Source organism: Megalops cyprinoides, chromosome 1 (assembly GCF_013368585.1).
Source record: "Megalops cyprinoides isolate fMegCyp1 chromosome 1, fMegCyp1.pri, whole genome shotgun sequence".
Lineage (NCBI taxonomy): Eukaryota > Metazoa > Chordata > Actinopteri > Elopiformes > Megalopidae > Megalops > Megalops cyprinoides.
Genome location: NC_050583.1, coordinates 6,564,382 through 6,591,962, shown reverse-complemented (window position 1 = coordinate 6,591,962; position 27,581 = coordinate 6,564,382). Strand labels below are relative to the sequence as shown.

General features: G+C 42.2%; 1 protein-coding gene and 1 non-coding gene across 2 annotated transcripts; both read left to right on the top strand.

The window, feature by feature from the left end:
• On the top strand, nt 1-27,581 carry LOC118774105 (sodium channel protein type 4 subunit alpha B-like). The gene is made up of 25 exons (XM_036523252.1): nt 1-167; nt 2,798-3,125; nt 4,054-4,172; nt 6,083-6,169; nt 6,694-6,822; nt 7,405-7,481; nt 9,467-9,709; nt 10,264-10,327; nt 10,637-10,778; nt 11,631-11,831; nt 12,294-12,369; nt 13,008-13,240; nt 13,429-13,602; nt 15,274-15,630; nt 15,771-15,899; nt 17,675-17,801; nt 18,101-18,255; nt 19,140-19,313; nt 20,118-20,222; nt 20,492-20,776; nt 20,875-20,928; nt 21,239-21,376; nt 22,203-22,277; nt 22,507-22,777; nt 24,509-27,581. The coding sequence occupies exons 1-25, from the start codon at nt 70-72 to the stop codon at nt 25,609-25,611; spliced, it is 4,944 nt and encodes a 1,647-aa protein (XP_036379145.1). The 5' UTR covers nt 1-69; the 3' UTR covers nt 25,612-27,581.
• trnat-ugu lies at nt 1,825-1,896 on the top strand. The gene has a single exon. It is a non-coding gene; the product is annotated as a tRNA-Thr (tRNA).

Here is a 27,581-nt window from a genome sequence, read left to right as displayed (position 1 = left end):
CCAGAGAGGACTGTGCTCTTTGCAGAGCGAATAAAGCACACACACACACACTGAGACGGATCTGCAGTCATGCCTCCCCAAAAGTTGTCACTACTGGACGTCTGGAGAAGGAACCGTACTACGCGGCTGAAGAAACCCAAAGAGCTTAAAATATGTCCACGCCAGCTGTGAGTAAAATAAATACTTTAAGGGGAGGTTTCATTCTCCTTTCTTCTTCTGTTTGTTTTTAGTCATGTGGTGTAGTGGTAAGGGGCAGGGCTTGTAACTCCAACGTTACTGCTTTGATTCGTCAGTTGGGTACTTCCTTTGTACACCTGGACAGGGTGCTTATCCTTAAAGACCTCAGTAAATATCCAGGTGTATAAAATTGTAGAAATAGTAAGCCAAGCTGTTCTGGTTATGAGCATCTGTGAAGCAATTGTGGTGTAAAAATATGATTCGCATCCTCTGAATTAAACAGGACGTGTTTTATTGTGCAAGTGATGTCACAATACTCAAAGTGTAATGGACGTAGAAAGAATGTGAACTGAAACAGCTGCTTACATACTGTATATTTCTCTGCAGCAATGTTAATGCATTTATTTGTTTTTGTTCTTGTCTGCAAAGGATCTGGTGGGAGCATTGTTATTTGTTATGTGCTGGTGCTGTATTGAGAGAAACACAAAACAGCCTCCAAGCTGCTTACAAACATGCACAAACAAACACACACACACACACAAACACACACACACACACACACACAAACACACGCACACACAAACACACGCACACACATGCACGCACGCACACACACGCATACACACACACACACACACACACAGTGAAGGACTGATGTAGAAGTGTGTAGATGTACTAGTAAGGTTGTAATATGGTACAGCATATGGTAATGTATTGAAAAAAAAACTATAATTGTAAATGAAAATGAAAGTTAATGTGCCTTTGTTGCATCGGATTCGGTTTTCCCATGGCATCATGTTGCACTGGAGGTGTGGTCCAAGAGATCTCCTTTCACCAGATCATAATGCTTGTTTACAAGCTGTCCACAGAAAAGTACATGGTGTGCCTATGAATGTTCTGTTTAAGACCGGACTACTTCAAAAATGTTCATAATGAGTCAGGAAATCAAAATCTAGGAGCAGTTAGATCTGAATCACTGTAGGCTCATTAAAATGCCACAACCTAACCATTAATGATTATGTACCACCTGTACTACTGTTGGCTCACAGTATTTTAACACTACAGTATTGATATAATTGTATTTACATTTAAACATGCAATATATAATTGTATAATACAATATATAATATCTCTATCTGTGTGTGTGTGTGTGTGTGTGTATATATATGCATATTTAATATAATAATATATTATATAATATAAATATAATATAATATATTACATTTCTGTATGTACACACACACATAGTCACTGGATCACAGAATCCAAAAATGCATCGCAGTGCTACACGTAAAATAAATAGCAAATAGCAGTTGTTAGGGGGGAAGGATTGAGGTGGAACCCAGATGCAGTCTGAAGAGGTGGGTCTTCAGTTTATGTCCGAAGATGGCAAGTGAATCCATTGTCCTGACCCCCATGGGGAGTTCATTCCACCAGTACACACAGGCATTGTGACGAAGAGGAGTGACCCACTTGGGATGGGACAGTCAGTTGCCCCATGGCTGCAGAGCATAGTGATCTCTCACTTTAGACCCATGTCTGCTGAGATTTATGATCTCCATCCCAGTACTGATGACTGAGCCTGTGAGCCTTTTGGGAAAATGATGTCCAACCCTTTCAAATGCTTTTAGCAGCCCTTTTTGGCAAGGTGCGGTGGCCAAGTGGTAAGGCGTTGGTCTTGTAAACCGAAGATCACGGGTTCGATCCCCGTCCATGCCTTAAGAAGATGTTTGAAGGAAGGCAACGGTTTCGTTTGAACTATCTCAGAGTCTTTCTGCTGGAGGTTTATTTGTGTGTGTTTGAAATATCTGTGTAGACTAACTAACATGTATAGAACATTCAGAATCTGAACATTGTATCACATTCAGCTGATGTCACAGCATCTAATGATAATTAACCTAATTTCTGCAGCTGCAGTATTTCACAATGTTAATCTCAAGTGTCTGCAAGATATGCTCTCAATAGAAAACTATTTGTGTAAATGGATACTCATTGTTCTTACGGACAAATCCCTCTGGTCACATATTGCAATACTTCTATCCCATTTTCCTGTACTCGCAGCTGTATTATTTCCCTTAATGCCTTTTTTTTCAAGGAAATCAGCTGTCTTGCAGCGTGCTACAATGAACAGATGTTGCTAATGGCTGAATATGATGTTTTGTTTTTTGAGACAAACCACAAGACATAATGTTAAGGCCACTGGAGCATTTACAATGGGCAGGAAAATGAAGGAGAAGCAGGAGAGGAAGATAATAAAATTTAAAACAGTCAAAGTATGGACACTTACAGTGTGGTCACGTAAACACCCAAGCAAGGAAACCCAGTGAGACCACTGTGGTGACATCATGAGAGCCAGATACATCGGCCCTCATGCCTTTTATATTGTGGGTCTCTTTTCCAGCCCTTTCTGTGAGTGTCATTCTGCTTTCTTTCCTGCTGTGAGTTATGGGAAGGCTTTGGCGCAGGGGAAGCACAATGTCAACCCCTGTCTTCCCAACCGCACCCTGCGCCCCTCTCCCATGTCCTCCTGCAGCTGCTGTTTTTCCACCATTACGGGCCCCTCCCCTCCAGTCCCCCTCAGCCAGTCCTCACCCCTCCCCCTCCCTTGTTTTCCCCGCAGCCCGTTGCTGAGGGACCCGGAGGTGGCCGCCTCTCTCGCTCGGCAGAACGTGAAGCTGGTCGGCCTGCTGCCTCCCTCGGGCACCGACGTCTTCCGCCGCCTCACCCCGGAGTCCCTGGCAGAAATCCAGAGGCGTGCGGCCGAGGGGAAGAGGGAGCAGAAGGAGAGGGAGCGCAAGAAGGAGGAAGAGGAGAAGGAGGAGGAGAGGCCCAAGCCCAGCCGCCACCTGGAGGCCGGCAAAGTCCTGCCCTTCGTCTATGAGGACCCACCGCCAGAGATGCTCAACGTTCCCCTGGAGGACCTGGATCCCTTCTACAAAACACAGAAAGTCAGTCCAAGATGTGCACCCACGCATTGAATCCAAAAGTGCAGAACGATGTGTGATTTGTAGAACCCCCTTAAGAGCTGTAAAGTAGCGTCCAGCCCAAAGCCATGCACACACATCGCCACCTGTCGCTCATTTCCTTGTCTTGCTTGGAAACTAAACGCAAATTACAAATTTTTGCACGTCATGTCAAAGATATACACAGCTGCAAGAACAAACCTGCTATTGCCATCATACGGCGCTGCATGTTCTTGAAAGTACTCAACCTTATTCAAAAACATACTGTCTCTAATTAAAACTGGGACCACTAAGTGGGATATATGTAGCTTTACCAAGCGCTTACACACTTTCTTTGGCTTGCCACTCACCTGCGTTCACAGCTGTAGTGTGCCTTTGGGCCTCTTAACATAGCAAACTTCAACAGTGGCTTCAAGAACAAGGACACAGAAGTAACAAGAGCAACAGAAGCTTTGATTGTATTCTGTCCTCATAGTTTTTGGCAAGATTTTCAAACACAAGCTGTCAGACTCACCCTTTCAGTGTTTTGTTAGAAAACAAGGAGATTTCTGTGAGACAGCATGCAGTCTGAAAACCTCTTTACCTCCGCTGACCTCACCCTCATTTAACCAGTATGTGTGAATTGTGTATTTCTTATTCACAAACAGTCAATGCTGAGGAGGCCTGAAGCGCCACACTGCTACCTGTTTGTTACCTGAATTGGAACAGCAGATTCTTTCACAATCACATTCTGGCAACAATGTTATTCTGTGGACAGTAACAGCAGACCTTACCAGGGGGTGAACACCGTGCTCTCTCCTGTAAACCAGCTTTGGATGCAAGTTGAGACATGATGCTTAACATGTCTATATCTCTCTTTCTCTCTTTCTCTCTCTCTCTCTCTCTCTCACTCTCTCTCTGTCTCATCCTCCAGACCTTCAATGTCATCACCCAAGGGAACGCAATCTTCAGGTTTAATGCAGAACCTGCCTGCTACATTCTCAGTCCCTTCAGTATTGTTAGGAGAGGAGCCATCAAACTTCTCCTACATTCATATCCTTTTTCAGATCAAAATGCTGCCGTTTCTTTCGTGATGGACAGGTAGACTTTTGCCCTAATCATTCCTGTAACAGTTATGTAACATATCACTTCTTCTCCATTTTGACATACAGTAGAGACAGTTTTATTCTGTCATGTGTAAGTTGTCATGATCTTTTACATTCTATCATATCACGGTTGATATATAAGTATGAATGTTACAGTTTTTCCCAATCGCTAACACACTATAACCAGTTCCCTCAGCAAGAAAACCTATAGCATTGCCTCATTTCTCAAAAGATACACACTTTTCTCACAACTGTAAACACTATTCACATGTTTTCACACAGGTTTCTATGTGTAAAGCCCTTTCTGCGAAACTCTATGCAAAAGTGGCCAAATGATTCATTCACTGCACTATATGTTCATTCAGCAAACACACGCAACCAATACAATACACTCAAGTCATTATCATCAGAACACAAAGAGCACACCTTTCCCCAGGTGTAAACACAAAGCCACTAAATTAGTGACACACCAATCAGAATCACAGGATCCTTATAAATAGGGCCATTTGTTTGCATGTGATCTTTGAACTTGATGGGATGCCTCAGCCCCATGAGTATATCTTTGTTGATGAGGCAGGGTTTAACCTCACAACAAGGCACAGAAGGGGATGGAACATCATTGGTCACCATGCCATTGTGAAGGTTCCTGGCCAGAGAGGAGGCAAGTAATCAAGGGGTCCTCCACCGCCATGCCACTTTGGGTCCATATAACACTGCACATCTGCTTGAATTCCTAGGTCAACTTTACCAGCGACTTCAACAGGAAGGGGAACCAGGGCAACCAGAGCAGTCCCAGTATGTTATCATCTGGGATAACGTTAGTTTCTATTGGGCTGCTCTGGTTCACGCCTTCCTCAATGCTATAGAGGAATTTTTGTCAGCATGGCGGTGGAAGGTTTATGACAGTAACCCCTACACAAGAGAAAACCTCTTGATTTCCATGGAGGATGTGCCCATAGAAGCCATCCAAGGCTGGATTAAACATACCAGGGCATATTTCCCGCGTTGCCTGGCCAGGGAAAACATCCTTTGTGATGTTGAAGAAATTTTGTGACCAGATCCAGACCAGAGAGGAGATGATGATGCAGAGTAGTTGTAATTAGATTTACAGTATGGAAGTACATTTGTTTATCTTATGTATATATAAATATTTTTTGTAAGTTTTTCAATTGTTTCTTTTTTTTCAAATTGTACTCTACCTACCCTATGTACCACTTTTCCTTCCTTATGGCTTTCTGGAAATAAAGGGATGGAAAATAAAGTAATAAAGTAAAGTAGTATTGTTTTGAAATTCTCTTGATGTTGTCTTCCTGTACAGGTAATCTGTATGTCAGTAAAGTGATGTTACAAAGTTCAAAAGAATGCAGATTCTCAAAATACTGATTTCAGGAGAAAAATTACATTTTGCTAAGAGTGTTTTGAATTAATCCCTCTAGTGTCTAAGAGGCAGAAAATGTGTCTTAGCAATTGGGGAAAACAATAAGATGCAATAAGAGGCACTTTTGTTGGTGAGGGTATAGGAGTACAGTTCTTTGGTTTTAAAGTTCAAGGAAGGGGTGGCACCTTGGGCCAAGGTTGTTGACCCCCCCTTGGACATCGTACATGGGAATAGAAATAAGGAGGATTTGGGTGGAGGGGGGGTTGGGGATGGTGGTGGAGGGATGCCATGAACAGCTGACATAAAAAGGAAATGGTCAGTGGTTTTTTTAGACTTGAGGATGGGATGGGTTTGTTGTAGGCGAAGGGATTGTCTAACAATTCTCCTTCCAGATCTTCATTTGGAACTTCAAATAGCACTGTAGTGTGTCATCATGATGTGTTGTGTGATTGTAAAGTTTCTTCTTAACTCTGAATTAAATTTTTTCGCAAGTTCGTCATGATCACCATTCTACTGAACTGTGTGTTTATGACATTCTCAGATCGGTGGTTGTTTCATCAGGCAGAGTGAGTTGCCATTTTGTTACTTTCATAGATGACATAGACATAGTATGTAGTATAAATAGTATAACATAGTATAAATAGATAACATTGTAAAGAACTGTAACCTATGTAAGTCGCTTTGGATAAAAGCGTCTGCTAAATGAATAAATGTAAATGTAACTGTTAACTCTCCCAAAAACTAGTAGTAATAGTAATAATTGAGATGACATAGTCATCCATTTTGCTGTGACATCACTATAAACTGAGGATAAAAGACAACAGTTGAGCAAGAAACCATTATTTCACAGTATACAGACTTGGTATAGTACAAACACTGTTGTTTGGTATAAGCAATTCAGCTACCATTACATTTGAGAATAACTGCCATTAAATTACATGGTCATTGCATCAATGGAAAAATCTCATTTAGGAAATGTCATCTTTTTTTTTTTTTACAAGACAGCATAATGCAGACACTCAGTTGCTCACACCACTGAAACTGCTGCAAGCTGCGATTATTGTGCCTTGTTTTTGTTTGTTATTTTCAGATATGCGTTCATTGCTATCTATGCCTTTGAGGCGTTGGTCAAAGTGCTGTCCAGGGGCTTCTGCATTGGCCCTTTTACTTTCCTTCGAGACCCATGGAACTGGCTGGACGTCCTGGTGCTCGTCTTCGCGTGAGTATAGAAGTTCAGTGACGGCCGGTCACTTGACCAGCAGGCCAAAGCATGGACGTCTCACAGTACATCTTGACAGCATGGCATACTCTATGTGAGATAGAAATCCTCAACGCTCATGGTGCAGGGGCATGCAGACACAGGGGCAGGTATGGAGGCTACCATCAGTCAGAGTCAAATGTCAAAGTGTTTCAAATAACTTCTTTTGTCAGATTCCTTGCCTCACCCACTAACTTCCCCCTCTGTCAGCCCTACCTTTACTCCCATTGCGTCTTGCCTAATCCTCCATGCTCTTTTAATCTTTCTCAAAAAAATGTCACTCCACAAAATAAAAATGGTGGCCCTTGTGAAACCTGGGGTCACACACTTGGTCTGTCTCTGTGTGCGTCTTGTAGCTGGTTCAGTCTAACCATCCTCCTAACCACCCTCCCATTAGACATCAATCTGCAAACAGAACTGCCATTTTGTTCAGAAAGGGACATTCACCCACAGGCAATGTGGGGAGGAAAAGACTGGGGTAAGATTGGTAGCACATGAGGTCAGACATTCCACTGACTTGTTGCATTCTGTCTGTGTCCGCAGGGTCCTCAATGAGCTTATTGTACTTGACGGGCTTCTCTGTATGTTCCAAGCACTTAAAATAATCCCTCTGATTCCTGGTACGTGTCACTCAAAAGAGCTACCGTGGGTACTACAGTTTTCTACAACCGTTTTCACACTTAGGTCAATACCATGGCCACTTTTTCAAAACTCTTAACACTGTGTGCTTAACAACCATGCACATGAGCACATCTGTTAATCTTTTGTGCAAAATGCACTACAACCACCAAAACACTTCATAATTCACCCAAAAGTGACTCGTGCTGCCATAAGTATAGCAAATGCTCTCTCTCAGCAGACTACTTTGTCACTCAAAGTACAATGGACCGAAAAACAGAAACAAGTTGAAGCATTGCAAAATGCATATATTATGTGTTGCCGTATCCTCTGTTTTAGCATAGATTACTGTAATGTTGCATTTTAAAAAAAGAAAAAAAGAATGACACCTCTTTAGAGTACATGTTGTAATACCAAACAAATCTGAAATGCTGCAATATGCCTCATGGCAGATCTATGCTACAATTTCTGAGGTATACTATAGTACAACAAAAAGTCTGCAGATGCTTTTCATTTCTAGTACAGTAAGTGAAACAACAACAAATGATACTACCACTAGAAGTCTGCTGTAGTCCTAATGCTGATCCATGGTGTACTCTGTATTTTGGGTCAAATTTTTATGATTTTCACTGTGACAGAGTGCTGTTACTACTGTTGAGTATGCGCTCTGAGTGCCATATCAACGAGCTTGGCTCTTTGGTGTCATGGTCAAAGCTGCATGGTTGGTACACTGTAGACTTGGGTTGAGGCCAGATTAGGTGACTGCTCTCGCCCTTCGCTACATTCACATTCAATGCAACATTCTCCCTTGCCTTGAACATTTAGAAAAAAATCTTTTGTATATCTTATCCACCCCTACAATCCCCCATGCCCCATAAATATTTGAAGCCAAGCAGCTATCATGACACCAAGAACAAACTTTTTGATCTGTTGTTTTGCCTGTCTAAATACTTTAGATACCACAACTGAGTGTGGTAAATTTACTGTAGTTGCATTCTTGGGTCAATCTCTTTCACTGATAGCCCATGACTTACATATACAGCAGTAATAGTGGAAAAATCTCTTCAGCGACAACTACATCTATATTTTGCCTATATACATGCAAATTTCAATGCAAATATGATCACTTACAAAAGTGGTAACAAGGCTGCAAGCAAAAAAACTGAATAAACTTTCTGCTAAAATCAGAATAATCTGTCTTATTTCAAGCATATAGTTTGTATATATGTCTGTCAAAATGCAACATATTTCCATCTACAGTGATCTAAATTTCATTAGGTTTTGAAGTGAAAGTTAACTGTTTTGAACAGAGTATCTTAATGTCTGCAAAATTTGCTGTAGTTGTACAGAATTTTGCTGGTGGTGAACATTGACTGAGAGAGGTATTCATGAATTTCGGAAGAAGAGGTGATTGAATGCATTTTGTATCAAAGCAATGCAAAAGTAAACACAGTTTAGTTCACATAGTCTACTGATATGGTGGATGTGTTAAGTGTTTTGAAAAAGTGGACATGGTATTGAGACGTGTGAAAATGATTATAAAAAACTGTAAATGTAATCACACACAAATGCATACTCATTTAGAATAAATACAGCTGTTTGGGGAACTATATATCAATGCGCAGTGGGATGTGTGTGTTCCTAAGGGTGCCTGTATCCTCATCCCAAAACCTATCCTGTTGTTTCTTGCATTAAATATTTACTGAGGAGACACTCTCACTCAGGGAAATTGACATAGCTCAAATTTGTGTAGCCTGTCCAATTATACAGCTGAATACTTACTGAAGCACTTCACATCAAGCACCTTTGCTCAAAGGTACAACAGCGCTGCTCCACCTCAAGTTCAAAAAATCCTTAAGCACTGCTTAAACATTCCTTGTGTTGTTATTATGATGCAGTTTGCTAGCTACGGTTACAGGATGTCTGCATGTATCCAGGTTACATGTGGTCCCAGTGACCCTTTCCTTGTCCCCCCTGTGGTGTTTAGGTCTGAGGGCCACGGCGGGGGCGCTGATCCAGTCGGTGAGGAAGCTGGCGTCCGCGGTGATCCTCGCCGTGCTCGGCCTCTGCTTCCTCGCCATCATCGGCATCGACTTCTTCATGGGCACACTCCGCCAGCGATGTGTCCACCTGCCAGCTTCCTCCATTGTGCTTGACTTCAATGACACTGCGGCCTTTGACTACCCTGGCAACAGCTCTTTCAGCTTCTCTGAATACATTAACCGTTTAGGTAACTCCAGGCTTTTGTGGAGCAGTGATTAAGATGCAAGGGCGAACATGTTGATGCTGGCTGTGTCAGTGTGGTGGTAAAGTGACAGTCTGGTCTCTAATCAACATAACTGCGTGAGAAATGGCAGAAAGAGGCCTTTCCATTTCATGTGTCAAGTAAGCGTAGCAGTCGTTATAAACTCACCCTCACTCTCATCCTCACTTATCGTAGGTAACAAGAAATGAAACAGTGATGGGAAAAAGTGGGAGTCCTACCTTCGTGTATGTGTCTGTCTGTGTGAGTGTGTGTGTGTTAGAGATAAAGTGTGCGTGTGTGTGTGTGTGTGTGTGTGTGTGTGAGAGAGAGAGAGAGAGGGAGAGAGAGAGAGAGAGAGAGAGAGAGAGAGAGAGGGAGTGTAATGAATAGGGAAAGAAAGAAAATAAGACATTACTCAAAAGAAATGTACACAACTGAGCCTAAAATGGAACAAATGTTTAAGGACTCAGCCATTTGAAGGAGTGAGCTTTAGATTCTATGGACCATGTACTTTAATTTGTCTGCTTCTCATTCTCTAGAAAACCATTACTATTTGCCTGGGCAACTAGATTCACTTCTTTGTGGAAACATCTCTGATGCTGGGTAAGTCCATTTCCTACAAAGGCTACAGTAATGGCTCACTCACAACAGAACAGTTGTTAACAAATGTATATGTGAATTTTGCAGTCAGGTTTGTCAAGTGGACCCTACACAACACCTTCAGTGAATAACACCCTAATGCTGACTTAAACTAGGGTTGATTAATTACACATTATTGACATGTTGACACAGTAAAAGGCAGATAGCTATTTGATTATAGTCTTGTCTCTTTCCCTGGCTTACAGTGTTTTGGGAAATAGGGGAAGGTGGGCAGGGAGAATTGTTAATCATTCACTGTTGCCCTGTTGGCAGACGTTGCCCAGAGGAATATACATGTTTGGAGACACTGTTCAACCCGAATTACGGCTACACAAGCTACGACACCTTTGGCTGGGCCTTCCTGTCCGTCTTCCGCCTCATGACATGGGACTTCTGGGAGAACCTGTTCCAGCTGGTACTTGCTCACTCCCACATGTTCAGCACCATAACGTCACCAAAAGTCTGTTTGGTTGCATCACACGCACACATCTTTCCTGCATGGCATGTCACCTCTGAAGCTACAACATGTCCATGTCTTGATATATACTGTAGCTCCCATTTTAAGGGGATTTATTGGAAATTATTATGTACATTTGTTCACTTGTTTTTTCAGATTTGTATTGGCACAGGGGTATTGTTTTACTTGATCGCTATTTACCTCTTTCAGCAGGTTCCTGAGAAATTTTGGAAGAAGCATATGTTTTTTCTAAAAACAAGTCCACTCTGACACTGTTTTTCTGAGCTACAATGGAAGGTCTGATAGATGTGTCATTCACTGGTCCCACATGAGTAACCCTCTGTGCTGGTTTAAAAACAAAGATATGGCTCAGTATTGCATGAGCTTAAGCTGGAGAGCTTTTAGGCTTTTTTGACTTAACAATTCTGGAACTTCAGCTTTGCTTCTGAAGCAGGGCATTCTCACTCCCCAGAAGGGGTGGAAGTGTTTACTTGTGTACCTGTCTATCATTACATTACATTATTGGCATTTAGCAGAGCAACTTACATCATTTACAGGTTTTTTTTTTTTTACAAGGTTATCCATCTGTCCTGGTTATCCATTTTTACTGGATTTATGCTGGATATTTACTGAGGTGGCTGTGGGTTAAGTACCTTGCCCAAGGGTCCAGCAGCAGTACCCCCATGGAGAATCAAACCAGCAACCTTTCGGTTACAAGTCCTGCTCCTTAACCACTATGCTACACTGCCGCCCCAGTCATCAACACACCACTCAGCTCCCAGCCGTCTCTCCCCATCCCTCTTGTTGCAGACAGTACGCTCCTCAGGGGTGTCCTCTGTGATCTTCTACGCGGTCGCTCTCTTCCTGGGCTCCCTCTGCCTCGTCGGCCTCATCCTGGCTGCGGTGGTCGCTGCCTATGCAGAGCAGAACGAAGCCGCCGTAGCGGAGGCCAAGCAGAAGGAGAGGGAGCACCGGAAGATTCTACAGGAGCTGAAGAAACGGGAGGCAAAGGTTAGCTGACTCTGCCAGACGTGGACTTGAGCAATGGCAAAAAGCAGGCCATTATTTAATTCCACGTGAGAAAGTGAGAAATTCAATGGTGGTATGAAGGAAGTAAAGAATTCAATGGAATCATAACTAAGGTTTTGAATGAGCAACATGCAGGCGGAGTTAATTGCACTTAATGGCATTTTCATGAGAATTTAAGCCATTTCAATATTGGCCATGGATTGCTGATTGTTGAGCTGACTGAGCCACACTGACAGCAGACATCATTAGTCAGTAAAAACATAAAGAAAGGGGCAGAGTGTGGAGAGAATGGCAAGTTCATAAAGAATTCCAGCAAGAGTATCATGCATAAATCATACAATAAGGTGGTCCTCATAGATGAGGGGGTGAATCTCAGTCTACATCTCATCTTGGGGTCAGGACCAGGTCTGACTCTTGTTCACTTCCTGTGCTGTGACACTGCAGTGTGTAGAGAGGCAGAAGAAAAAGGAGGAGGAGTCCAATGGATCAGGGCCCAGCGCACTTGACCAGGACAAACCAGGTCTGTACAACAGAGTCTCTAATCATCATCAGCAATGCAGTGGAAGGCAACTTTACAATGTGCAATGCAAAACTGGGGCAACAAGTGAGCCCTTTTCATTTTCATCTTGTAATCTAGCAGATGTTCTTATACAGAGCGACTAACAAAGAAAGAGAAACTAACAAACCATGAGTTCATCTAATAAAGTCACAGTGATGATAAAGGATTCGAGGCACCTTTAAACCAGTTAGGTCCAATATATGAGACATTGATTAAACTTAGATTATGTTTTATTGGCTGTATTTGGGAACAGTATGTCTGAACTGTACTGTTAAAAATGATAGTGTGAGTGTCATTATGTTTAATTTACATTTTTTCACTTAGTAAATGGTCTTATGTGAAGGGGGAAAATCAAAGTACATTGATTATATTAAAGCCTAGTTAACAATCTCAAGAAACCTTTATCTGTTTTGACTGACACATATCAACAGCTATTTGCATCTTCCACTTTCTAATTTTCAACATGAATAAGTTTTGAAGACACTGGCTATTTGCACTTCAAACACCACAGCGAGGTAGTTAGTAGGTCAAATAATATGGTAACATGTTTTGTTTGTCTATGCTGTGACCTGTATGTGACACCCTACCTTTTTTGACAGAGCACGTCCCAAGGCCATGTTTGCAAGGGTGGAACAAGTTTGCCAGTGTTTTCCTGAAATGGAACTGTTGTCCGCAGTGGGTCACCTTTAAAAAGTGGGTGCACTTTGTGGTGATGGATCCGTTTGTGGACCTGGGCATCACCATCGTCATCATCGTGAACACCATATTCATGGCTATGGAGCACTATCCAATGACAGCGGAGTTTGAGCAAATGCTGTCCATTGGAAACCTGGTAAGGGGTCAACTGCTTTTCACTGAAAGACAGTCTCTCATGGTGCCAATGTCAAGTTAAGTCACAAAGAATCAGGCATCACCAAAACTACCACATTCAAACATGTTTGTGACACATGTCTACCAATTCCCTACGGTTTTATGAATGTATTTTTCTTCCAGTTCAGCCCTCTTCATTTCCTCCTCTAGGTTTTCATTGGGATCTTGACTGCTGAGATGGTCTTCAAAATCATTGCCATGGACCCGTACTACTACTTCCAGGTTGGCTGGAACATTTTTGACAGCATCGTGGTCATGCTGGGCCTGTTAGAGCTGATGCTGGCAGATATTGAGGGCCTGTCTGTGCTCAGGTCATTTCGCTTGGTAAGGCCAAACTCCTCAAATTAATAACTTGATGTCCTATCTTTTTTGTTTTTCTCTTAACAGTGAAGTAGAGAAGGTTTTAATTATTTCTGGGATTAACCCAAAAGGTTCTGCTCCCAGCCACCATCATGAAACGATAACAGCATGTAGCAACAATGATTCCCTATTCTTGAAAATTGAACCATCAGTTCCTGATGTTCAACACCTAGAACTCTTAACGGTAGTAGTGGGATAAACTTGAATGTCCAGCAAGGTGAAACTAACAACAGTACAGATATTTAACAATTGAGAAACATCAGCACAATCAGTCAATAGTTGACAAGCAATGGCAATAATGATGGGATTCAACAAATGACAGACATTGCCATCATAGAATCTACAGTTCGGGACACATTTGAAGCAGCATTGTTCATTATTAAATACACAGCAAATAATTACCTATCATTGAGAAAAGAAATTACATTGGGATTAAAAGTGTTCCTGTATCTCTTATTATTGCTAAAATGGGCAAAAAAAAATCCCACATGGAAAGCACGGTATTTTCAGAATTTCTGGCCAATGCCCAAACCTAACAGCTCATCACTTAAGAAATATGAGGACTTAATCAATGTTGGTGGCGTTTGATCACAGACACCATGACATTTATAAGCTGGCCACTAGTAGCCGGCTAGCAACCGCCTCGCAAGACACATTCCCAACACTGATTTAGATAATGGCACTGTACACTGCTAATCAAATGTTGTTTTATAACTACACACAACACATAAATGTGCATATGTCAATCCAAAAGGGGCTGCTTCTCTCTAGGAAGCAAGCTTTGGCAATACAATTGACACTGTGGCTGCTTTGACTGTCCAATAGTCGAAGTGGACAGTGCTGATTTTACTTTGCATTTCCTTCACAATCTCCGCTGGACAACAATGCCCTGTCACTGTCTTTTGCCAGCTCTGGATGCCTTTCTTTTCCATGATGAGAAACAGTGCACATATAACTAAAGCCACTGGTTTGCCAAATGGCTCACTGTGGGAACTCTCTCTGCTCATTATGCCTTTAAAGTATGTATTTCCTCACTCAACAAAGTGACAATGGATTGTCTGTAGACAGGAGAAAGTCTCAGCTTTCAAACAGTGGAAGTTGCGGCAAATGTATGTGAGATGGGAGTACAAGGTGGAGGAATCTCTGCCCCCCCCCCCCCCCCCCCCCCCCATTATAGAGCATTCACACTTCACACACTGGAACCAGGACAGAATGTGGCTTTTATTGGAGAAACCCAAAGAATTAGACAGACAGATCTACATTCAATATTTGGAACAAGTAAAGAGATGTACAATTAAAGAGACCTGAAAATGTAAAAAATGATAATGTGTTTATTGCTTTCTGGAGTTGTTGAGTGAAAAGAGTCTTGAGTAGATTCTCTTAGTAGATTACCAGGCTGGGTCTGTACAAACATTAAAGTTCACAAAAGAGGGGGTATCCTAGCATGTACTAGCATCTTGAAGCATGCTTTAGTACATACTTCAAGATGCTAGCACATCTAGGGAATGTTCTAGCATTTTGAAGTATGCTCTCTGCTTTCTTTATTGTCCTTCTTCTGTACAGTGCAGGGGTGGCTATGTCTGGGGAGTCTATGAGTTTGCTACAAGCTGACTATCTGCTGTGTGTTTTTGGCAGCTGCGTATCTTCATGCTGGCCAGGTTCTGGCCCCTCTTCAACATGCTGCTCAAGATCATCCGCAACGCGGTGGTCGCCGTGCGCCACCTGACTCTGCTCCTGGTCCTCGTCGTCTTTGTGTCCTCCGTGGTGGTCATGCAGCTGTTCAGCGGGAGTTACAGGGACTGCGTCTGCCGCATCGCTCAGGACTGCGAGCTGCCACGCTGGCACGCGGCCGACTTCTTCCACTCCTTCATGCTGGTCTTCCGCATCCTGTGCGGGGAGTGGATCGAGACCCTGTGGGACTGCATGGAGGTGGCCGGGCAGCCCCTGTGCATCACCGTCTTCATCACCATTTTGTTCATCGGCAACCTGCTGGTAAGTGGTCAAAAATTAATCAGGGTTTTCTACAAAGAATTGCATCTGAAGATACCCAGGTGAATTAGAGATACTGTTTGGTCTTATAGAAACCATAGACTTCCAATAATTTCACAAGCCTTTTTGCCTTCTCTCTGTAGCTTCTGAATCTCTTTGTCGCCTTGCTGCTGACATCGTTTAGTGGAGACAACATGGCTGCCATTGACAAGGGTGGAGAGATGAACAACCTGCAGATCGCCATTGGCAGGATCACCAGGAGCAGCAACAAGGTAGGGATTGTGGGAAAGAACAACAAATATGAAAGCCATGGTAGCCAAAAAGTAAGTTTTTAATTTTTATCTAATCTATAGAAGAAAAGCTTGGCAGGTTTGACCGCCAAGAAAACACCAATTTCTTCGAATTTCTTGGAAATTTAATAGCTCAATAGCCCATTATATCGTGACTTTTGACAGGCAGCATGATAGAAAATTGCAGGTTTTGCTTTTTATGCTACAGCCACGTTATGTGCAATGGGTGTTATTTTGATAAAACAGTATAGCTATGCAATTACATAATACCAACTGAAATGTATTTTCACAAGCTGTCTGTGTTTACAAGTAATAATGTTGTGTTATTTGATTGCTGCTCAATCGGGACAAGTTTTGGAGTTAAACACGGTCAGATTTGACAATTTCACAACATCGAACACAATCTCTTTGTTTATTTTTTTGCAGGAAAGAAATTAATTTTTTATGCCTTTGCTTCTTTGAGCATGAATCGCATCACAATCTTTTTGCATTTTGTTTGATATAATGCAAAGGAGGCAGAGCTTATGAAGTTTATGAATGATTAATAACAAAAAGTCTCATGAATCTTCTGGTCACAGTCTTCTCTCACTGCATCTCCATAGCCCTGAGATCTCATCAATTTCCTTGTTTTTAACCACTCCCTTGATCTTATCACTGATCTAGTGGCATTTTGAAACTCCGGGTGAATAGCAAGACTCCCATAATTCCCCTGTAATGACGAATTCTCTACTTTTCTCGTGAGGGCAGGATATTTTCCTCAGTGTCAAACATTAGGTACATATGGTGCTGAACCGAATACAGATTTGTCTGGGTCAGCAACTCAGGAGAGAGTAAAGTCCACATCTGTGCAACATCTGCAAGCGATCTGGGACTCGGAGTGGGAGTGTTGGCTGAGGTAGAGATATGTGATACGGAGCAGATCGTGGGAAAGAGGACCAGCACATCACAATTTGCAAAATTGCTACACCAGCCACCTGTGCTGTACTGTCCCCACTGAAACAGTCCAGCTTAGTTCTGCAGCAGCTGAACTTCAGTCCAACGCATCTTTGTTGACCCCTTTGATTCACTCTGGCAATATATATGTTTGTAATGTTACAATTTTGTGCACTGTATGGCATACTGATACTACAACCCGATGGTTAATGAAACACAGTGGATTTGCATTTTTTCTCTAAAACACGATTTCTGCTGTAACCAGGGATCAGATGAAACCTCCTCCAAACTCTGCTTTGTCAGACAGCCATTTTCCCTCTTAGCATTACACCAAAACAGGTCACGCCTTCATTGGGACAAAGAATGTGCGGTGCTACCAGCTGTCTAGCCTAAAATAACACAAAACAAAGACTCTGAAACAAAAGAGCTATCTCTGTTACTATCACAAGGAGAAAAAAAAGCTGCACGGACTTTAATTATGGACAGTTGCTTTGATTATGGACAGTTATGTTTATTGTGTCATCACATCTCTCTTGCAGTCTGAGTGTATCCCCCACCTGAAATGAACTGGATGGGGGCTAGGGTGGGGGAAGGCTGACAGAGAGGGGCAATGGTTGTGTTTCAACACCAGGTTTAACACACACGTGAGGATGACACTCTTGCCGCATTCCCAGGAAATGTTTAAGAAATGCTGGGAAGCAGGTGATAGGCAACATGGCTTACAGCTCAGACTGTCAACCCCGATAAAGGATCTATATGCCTGAACCACAGTGGAAGCTTCCTGAGTGACGTGAACCCCTCTTCTGGTCACTGTACCCCCTCAGCAGGGTGTGGTGACTGACTCTTCACACCGCAGCATGGCGGAGGCAGCATGCAAACCCGGGGCGGAGGAGCGGGTTGGGATAGAGGAAGAACCAAAGCAGCGGGACCCTCCAGACTGCTTCAGTGAAGGTACAGCAAGAAAAGCAACAACATTTAATTATTTTAGTGCATTTTACAACCAGGGTTGTTTTAAAGCGCTTTACAAAGGTTTTCCAGAGGGAAACAAACTTAAAATAGCTTAAAATAAACTTAACTTAAAATAATTCCCTGACCACTTACAAAGAGACAATCACGTGAAACTCCTGGAAAATATTTCAATACAAGAATGAACAGGAATTTAAGGCAGGAGTGTATCTAGCCTTAAAAGCTTGGACAGAAGTACAGAGGATAAACATGTATCGTGCACTGCTGACCTGTGCCCACTGCAGCCTGCTCAAAGCGCTGCCCGTGCCTGAGGGTGGACATCACTCAGGGCAGTGGGAAGATGTGGTGGAAGACCAGGAGGTCCTGCTACGCCATTGTGGAGCACTCAAGCTTTGAAGCCATCATCATTGTAGTGATCGTGCTCAGCAGCATAGCTCTGGTAAGCACTGCACATAAATGTCAGTACAATGAAGCACCAGGACAGTAGTACTAGTACTAGAATAATATAGTTCCTGGAGCACAGCATATAGTTGCTGGCAGTGTATTGAATAGCATTTCCTAAGCCTTCTCAAGGCGATATAAGACATGTCTATGAAGTCTACGAAGGAAAAGAGAAGTCTACGAAGGAGAACAGGGCATTCAGCCACGTTCAGCTTGTCATTTTGGCTACAGTCATTTTGTCTTAAGTTTATCCAGCACTGTGTCAGACCCTTTCTTGAGCACTCTAATGGTCTCTGCTTCTGTGTTGATTCCATGCACTTAAAACACTCTTGAGTAAAAAACAGTTCCCTGTGTCAGTGTGTAGTGGATCTTGAGCTAAATTTTTTCGTATGTCCTTTTGTTCTGCTAACAGAATTAATCTTGAAACGGCTTCTGTAGCCCACTTTATTGATTCGATTATTATCATGTCAATTGCATTTAGTTAATGAACTGGTTTTATGTTGTTTGTCCAAATGTCCACATGTTGGTTGAAATGTTACCAGTCAGGTTTCTTGCTCTGCCTCTCTCTCCCCCAGTTTACATTCACTCACTCTGTTCTGTATTATTCTGTTCATTCTGTGCATTCACCTTTGGTAGTCCCCCAGCTATATTTTGTCAGGCTAGAATTAGTTTTGTGCAGTGGTCTTTTTTTTGCAATTACATATTTGTGCCCTGCACAAATTCTCTGTTGGAATCCATTCTGAAAGGCATTATGCTGAACACAATGTGACTGACAGCTGACTGATGGATTGATGTCAATAGATTTTGTTGTGTCCTCAGAGTAATTTTAAATCACACTCAGGTTTTTTTCTTTTGAAATCTTTTTTGCTCATACCTTCACAGGCCTTTGAGGACATAAACCTTGAGCATCGCAGGGTCTTGAAAATCCTCCTGGAATATGCAGATCAAGTCTTTGCTTATGTGTTTATTGTTGAGATGCTCCTGAAATGGATGGGATATGGTTTGAAGACCTACTTCACTAACCCTTCGTGCTGGCTGGAATTCCTCATTGTGACTGTAAGTCTTAGTCATTACATTTTACATTCAAATGCATTTAAATGCATTTAAAAAGCATTCAAAAGCAAAGATTTATGCACATTCATATTTATTAGCAAAATCCATTTTGTACTGCACAATTGTTTTCCTTTTTCTGCATTTTCACAGTAGTGAACTCAACTAAGCAGTGATTACAGAATGAACAATAACCTGTTATACATATCCCAGATGAAAACAAACATGATTCACCTTACAATGGGTGCAACACATTGTTCAGTGACTGCTGATTCTTAATTTTGTGTAAATTCAACAAAAAACGCCATTTCCTCAAATGTGTTACACAAAGGTAAGTACAAATCACATATTGGTTAGACTGAATCTTGGACTGAAAAACTTTTTTGGCAAATCACCATTAAACTAAATGATGACATAGTCCTGTGTCACAGATAATCAAGATTTGTAGGATACATGGATAATGTCAATTTTTTAATTTTTTTTTTTCTTTCAACCATGCATTTTATTATCGCAAGGATTGTGGTTACTAAACACAATATACATTTTGTGAAATATCAGGAGATGACGTGAGCATTTTGTTTATTCTACTGCACATTTATTTTGAAACTAAAACTACAACTGCTGCCCTGGATTTTCCAAAGGCAGGACATCATTGATAGCTTCTGTCATTCATTAATGAGAAGAGTTTCTAATATGGGGGTATAATACTGCCCTCTGTCACTCAACCCTAATCCTAAATCTAAACCAGAACAACATGTGGTCCAGATATGTGCTGCTTGGATTGTAACTTCACTCAAATCTTTGTCTCAGGGTTCTGTACCCAGCATTACTGTTTACATGTTGGGCCGCACTGGGCTGGGGGCACTGAGGGCGCTGAGACCTCTGAGGCTTCTGTCCAAATTTGACGGGACGAGGGTAAGTGACCAGGTGTCTCATTCGGGGTTGTGCTGTACAGTGTTCAGTTGATTCTGGCCCTGACCCTAAGCAGAGATGGCTTCTATGATCAGATAGGAAATTGAATGTGAATCGGGTAAAGGCAGAGGTACACGCCTCCACTGGGTGAAGGCACAGGAGTGACTTGCTTTCAGCTTGGAATATTGGCACTCCAGAATGCACTGATGCTCTGTGTGTGTGTCTGTGTGTGTCTGTGTGTGTGTGTGTGTGTGTGTGTGTGTGTGGGACAGGTGGTGCTGACCACGCTGTGGCGGGCTACCCCACCCATCTTCAGCGTGCTACTGGTGCTACTCACTTTCTGGCTTGTCTTTGCCATCTGCGGCATAAATCTGTTTGCTGGGAAGTACTACTACTGCTTCAACACCACTGATGAGGAGCGTTTCCACATTGATGAGGTCAACAACAAATCAGACTGCATGGAGTTAATAATGATGAACTACACTGAGGTGCGCTGGGTCAACGTAAAGGTCAACTTTGACAGCGTGGCTAATGGCTACCTCGCCCTACTGCAAGTGGTAAGATCATGGCGAATGCCTATTGGAGACTGATGGTGCAGAATCCTCACCCTTTGATTATTCTTATCCTTAATCCTTTGTTTTATTTGTTCTCTCAGGCAACGTTTAAAGGCTGGATGGATGTCATGTACGCAGCTGTGGATACTCGAATGGTACTACATTTCTCTATTCAGCATCTGCATGATCAGAAACATTTATTGGTGGTCATGCTGTGTGCTGCTCTTGTGTTCATCTTCAAATGGCTTTTGTTGTCCACTTTAGTCCCTTTAAAAATGAAAAATGGACAGATTATATCTTGTGCTCAGGTGACCAAAAACGATTTGATCATTGTTTTTTGCCCTTTTAGATGAAGTAATCAGAACATTATTTATTTAATTTAATATGTATTTTTATTGTACATACAATCCCTTTTTGTGTGAACCTGACCTTGTGTTTGTATTTTGGTCCTTTGGACCAACCCAGGTGGAGGACCAGCCTTTATATGAGGATAATGTGTACATGTACCTGTACTTCGTCACCTTCATCATCTTCGGGTCCTTCTTCTCCTTCAGTCTCTTCATTGGTGTCCTTATCGACAACTACAGTCAGCAAAAGGCAAAGATAAGTACCAGCTCATCCAGCAGAGAGTTCTTTATGCTGTTTTCCCTCACAAATAAGACAGAATTTCTAAATGTATCATTCTGGGGAAATATACTGAACATCAAAAGCTTAATGCTGCGTGTTTTCTTTTATTAGTATTTGAATACCTGTTCCTGGTGAATGTTTCCCTGACAATCATATTGCTTGAATAATCTGCTTATTGGAGACACTTGGTACTGGCGTGCCCTTCACTGGGAACTGTAGCTGCTAGTGATACTCTGAGGGACATAGGCATGGGATGCTTCAAAGCTCTCAACGTTAATTAGCAATCATTCATCCATGAGTCATGGCACAAAACATGCTAAAAGTAATGATTTTCAGTGGATCTCCCTGCCCCTTTCAAATTCCCCCTCCTAGTACCCTACATTAAAACAGTTTTCAAAAACAATTGGAATGGCATTACATGGCTTTGATAAAAGGGTATAATTTCACACAATTATAAGAACTGTTGATATGAAATTTTACTTGATCTCTTTAAATAGTGTAGCAGGACTGTATTAATATTATAAAGTACTGTTATAGAGCATGGCCTGTAGACAACCAAATTTTGCCCTGCCTTACAAATTTAGCAAATTTGTTGTTTAGCAACAAATTTAGTCAAGGATTAACTTGGACATTTCTGACAAAACATTGAGTTTCATGGTAACAAGAATAAATTGAAAAATGTTTAAGAAAAAAGCTAAAATGTTAAAAACATAAATGTTGTTCAAAAAAAATGCCATTGTGCTTAGATTGGTCAGCAGGTCAGCAACATGTACATTCCCAATAATCATCTCTGCCTCTATACTTTGGGAACATCTTCATGACAGAGGGACAGCAGAAACAGAGACCTAAGAAGCAGAAGCCCATTCCCAGACCTTCGGTATGTAATAACAGCCACATAAAACCAGTTAGAGTTACAGTAATTTAATTTTCATCATCCAGACTTAATGCTATGATTGATTATCACTGCTATATTCCTGAAAGTACGATGCAAGATTTTCATGAGAAAGTCCAGCTCCCGTTCTATAGGCTTCTCAGAGCTTACTATACCTTCCACTTGCCTGTGTGCCCTGTTTCATTGGTTTCCTCGATTTCACCTTTTGCTGAAGAACCGACTCCAGGGCCGTGCATTCGACTTGGTCACGAAGCCCGCCTTCGACATCTTCGTCATGTTGATGATCTGCCTTTACGCGCTGTCCTTGATGTTGAAGAGGGCTGACCACAGCGCTGAGGTGGATACCATCCTGCAGTTTGTCCACCTGGGCTTTGTTTTCTTCTTCATCGTCGAGTGTCTCCTGAAGATTTTTGGACTCAGACAGCATTACTTCACCGTGGGATGGAATGTTTTTGAATTTATAGTGGTATTATTCTTCATAGTGGGTAAGCAAATTTCCAATACTACAAATTTCTGATGCAGTCAGTATAATTCAGCTGCAATGCATGCTACTCTTGTAAATGTATGACAGGAAAACCAGGTGAAAGCCAGTGTTGGGGCCATTAACAGTGTTTCATATGGGCCTCTGGTTAACTACATGGGTGCACATTCACTGAGGAGCTGTACAGCAGAAGTATCAAACAGGTTAACTCTTTCCTGGAAAAAGCAGCTGACGCTAAGTCAGCCCTAACTGACAGGGCACAGGCAAGGACTCAGGCGCGGACCACAAGAACTCCAGAGTCCAGGCGTTTATTAACAAAATCGCAGAACACGCAGGCAGTCCAAAACAGGCAGGGTCAAAATACCAGGAAGGCAGTCCAAACACAGACAGGAATCAAAGCCGGGGACAGGCAGGGTCAAACCAGGTAGTCAGGAAGATCAGGTGAACAAGGCAGGACAGCAGGCAGGAGCAAGGTCGAAGAGCAGGCAGGGTCGATTCGGGGAATAGCGATCAGGCAGAAAACACAGCGGGAACGAGACAGGTAAAGGCACACTGCAACGAACTGGCAACAAGACAGAGACAAGCAGGGTAGATATAGGGCTGGGCTGATAGGGAGATGGGAAGCAGGTGTGTAAGCAGGCAGGAGGGGATGATCGGGTGGGCGGAGACAGGGCGGAGAGTGGGGCAGGGCTAGAACACAAGGAAAACAAAAGCACATGGACAGGGAAAAACAAAACACAATAGCTAGGGGGCGGGAGCACTGACACTAACAAACATCTAATCTCTAGCATCCACCAAAAAGTGACAAAAACATGTTAAATGTAACATAATTAATCCTACTACTATTTCTACCACTACTATTACTACTACTATTAGTGGTTTTAGTACTACAACTACTCATAATAATAATATTAGCAATAATTGAAAATTTGTGTCTACTTTCTTGTCCTCAAGGGATTTCATTAATTCAATCCAGTCCAAGAAAATTCCAACTCTTATCACAGAAAAAATGTCTTAACATCTAGGGCAGAAGATGTCTCTTTATTGGTTTCAAGTCATGATGTATCTTAACTCATGGTGATGCAGACAGGTAGCTAATTGATAGCTTACGTTTTAGGAAGCTGTGATTTTTTTGCCCCATTCTTCTTCTTTTGTGTGACATTGTACACTGTCCTGAACATGTTACCAGTGGCTGAATATCTGCCTTTTCACTCTGTATTTTACTAGCTAGCAAGGTTTCTCTCCATTGTGATCAGAAGCATCGTTTAGGATTGCATTGACGGGTCAGGTTATTGATGTCACTCGTTTCAGACTTACTAAAGCACATTCAGAGGGAGTGTGCTGAAAATGAGAGGTATTAGTGATCATTCTCAGTCCCTTGATCAAACGTCTTGAAATTTAAAACCTTTCAGTATATTACATTATTGGCATTTAGCAGATGCGCTTATCTAGAGCGACTTACATCAATTCTAGGGTTTTACAATGTTCTCCATTCATACAGCTGAATATTTACTGAGGCAATTGTGGGTTAAGTACCTTGCCCAAGGGTACAGAAGCAGTGTCCCCGTGGGGATTTGAACCGAAAACCTTTCCAATACAGGTTCTGCTCCTTAACCACCATGCTACACTGCTGCTTTTGTTTTTAGGAGAACTAAAAAGAAAAATGAATATGCTGCTGTCAGAATTGGTAGAGTTGACCTTAATGTTTTAAAAATGATGTTCCTTTCTGTTCAAGATATCATTTTGACAGAATTCGGACTGCCGCACGTTTCGCTGCCTTTCATTTTGCGTGCCCTGTCTCTCATCCGCTACGCGAGAGGAGGCGTCCGAAATCTGCTGTCTTCTCTGAGGATGTCACTTCCTGCCCTCTTCAACCTCGGCCTGCTCCTCTTCATCATCATGTTTGTTTACTCCGTCTTCGGCATGTGGAACTTTGCGTATGTCGGAAGAATGGCCGGCATTGATGACATGTTTAACTTTGAGACGTTCGGCAGCAGCATGCTCTGCATGTTTCAGATCACCACTTTGGCTGGCTGGGATGGGATTCTCTTCCCTCTCCTGAATACCCCCCCGGACTGTGACCCAGATGCATTCAATCCTGGCAGTGATGTCATGGGGAACTGCGCCAACCCTCCTCTAGGCATCACATTCATGTGCAGCTACATCATTATTTCCATGCTTATTGTGGTCAACATGTTCATTGCCATCATCTTGGAGAGCTTCAGTGTGGCCGCCACAGTGGGCACGGACCACCTGTGTGAGGAGGACATGGAGATGTTCTATGAGACCTGGGAGAGGTTTGACCCTGAAGCCTCCCAGTATGTAGACTACAGCCAACTCTCAGACCTCTGCGATAGTCTGCAAGCTCCTCTGAGGATTCCCAAACCTAACACAGCCAAATTGATTGCCATGGACCTTCCAATTGCTCCTGGGGACAAGGTCCACTGCCTGGACATCCTGGTTGCCCTGGCCTCAGAGGTCTTTGGTGACTCAGGGGAGATGGATGCCTTGAAGGAGAGCATGGAGGAGAGCTTCAGGGTGAAATATCCATCCAAGGTCTCGCAGGAGCCCGTCACCACCACACTAAAGCGCAAGCAGGAGGAAGTGGCAGCCGGGGTCATCCAGAATGCCTACCGCAAGCACCTGCTGAAGCAGTCTGGCAAACAAGACAAGAGAGAGGGGCCACCTGAGAAAGGCGGCCAGGCTGCTGAGGAATACCCAGCCAATAACGGGGTCCAACCTTTAGGAGTGTCCATGGCTGACCAGCCTCCAGATGCTATGGAAATGCAACCCCTGATGTCACCTGTAGAGGATGAACTCCATGCTGCCCAGGTATAAGTGGTCTTGCATTCTGCCCCCTCCTGTGACTCACACTCCTCTGTACCTGGAGGTGATGCAACATAGTCTGTTACCTTGGTCGTCCAGTTGGAAGATTTTTAATTTTCTTCTCTGAGTTTGCCATTGTCACCTGAGGTTGGATTTTAGTGTTTTGACTCCTGCAGTTAAAGGAGAAAGGAGGGGCAGGTCTCCACAGACTCACTCTTTTTGGCACACCCACTAATTTGTGGTGTATTTCCACAGGTGATATGATATAGACAGATTCAGTTTTCTGATTCAGTCAAGGGTGCCGAATCACTCTTAAATAACATCTGGGTTGCATGTTCAAACATCCTGCACTTTCATTAAGTCATTCAAGCAACCGTTCGAGGAAAATGACAATTTTCAGCCCAAATGTGAATATACAATGTAAATAAAACAAGTCAAACAACTCCACTACACCTTGGTTGAATTGTTGAACTGAAGTACTGAATCCATTTTATTCTTTTGCGTTATGTGGCTGAGAAGCTAACTGACATTGTAATTGCCTCTTGCAATGTTTTTTTTCCCCCAAACACATGCTCCTGTAACTTTTCCATCATTCTGATGATCTAATGGATATGATCATGATCATTTTTAATTATGGACTAAAAATGTATCATTTGCTTAAATCTGTCATTCAGAGTGAAGGCTACGCTGAACTGTCTTTACTTAATATATAAGCCTTTGACTTAATTTGTAAAGGTTAACACTTTAAAGATAGAAGACTGTATTTCACATTCAAATACTTATGGCAATGCATGCTGCATTAAACATGATAGCTGACAACTGAAGTATATATGAGACACTTCTTAAAACTTTGTATTTCTTCTACCAAATATACTGCAAACAAAATTATTAAAGGACAAGGGTGATTTTGTTAGAAAGGGAACTACTAATAATTTTGTGGTACACATACACTCAAACTGGCAAAGTATTTTGCTTCTTGTGTATTGTACTCCATACTATCATAAAAAAATTTAAACTATAATGTCATACCTCATACAGGATATTTTGAGCCCTTTTAATGAACAAATTGTATAAAGACTGTTCATATTTTGGTACACTGTAATTTACTCTGAACCTCTCATATGAACCTCGGTTAGTGTATTGCTAGCTGGTCTAACATGGCTTACCAGTGCTACACTCAGCACATACTCTGTCAAACAAGAGTTACTAAAGTACTGGTGAGGGAGGGCCCGGTTCAAGAAAAATGACAATTTTCTGCCCAAATGTGAATATACAGTGTAAATAAAACAAGTCAAACATCTCCACTCCACCTTGAGGTCCTGGTTTCAGAAGTTTCTTCCCTGAACTGCCTACAGCTTTCTGACAGCATATTATGAATTACTGTTGGAAGCCCAGACTCTAGCAGCTTTGCAGTACAGTTTTATGATCAGCACTTGGTAATGCTATGCCAGTGCTGACAATAATCCAGTTCAGGTAATGGCGTCTTGATTCATTTGTTGATATGAATCAGTGCAAACCTGCTCTTCAGGCTGTATGCTGTTGGTCAACGGTGAGTGTGGTCATGTGGGCTACAGATGGCCTCATCAAGGTCACTCATGAAATGATTTCATTTTAAAAGTCTGCTAAACAGCCAGCGTGAACTGTGATTTAACTTTGCCATTTTGCATGGATTATGGAAAATAATATTACTGCATTCAGATATCCATCGTTATTCATTAGAGTGAAGCTGATTTTTTTTTTCTTTGCTCATGCCGGAAATGTCTTTGAAGTGGGTGGGCAGCTGGAATAATTGTAACACATGTAACATCTTTTTCATGTCTTTGGGTGAAACCATTGCTGGAGAGGAACATATTTTAAATGACCACGTAGTGATTTAGTACATTGATTTCATGCATTGCATAAACTACAATAAGAAAACGCATTCATTCACAGATTCATATATTATCGATTCAGCTGGGTAGTGTTCCTGTGGCATGTAAATG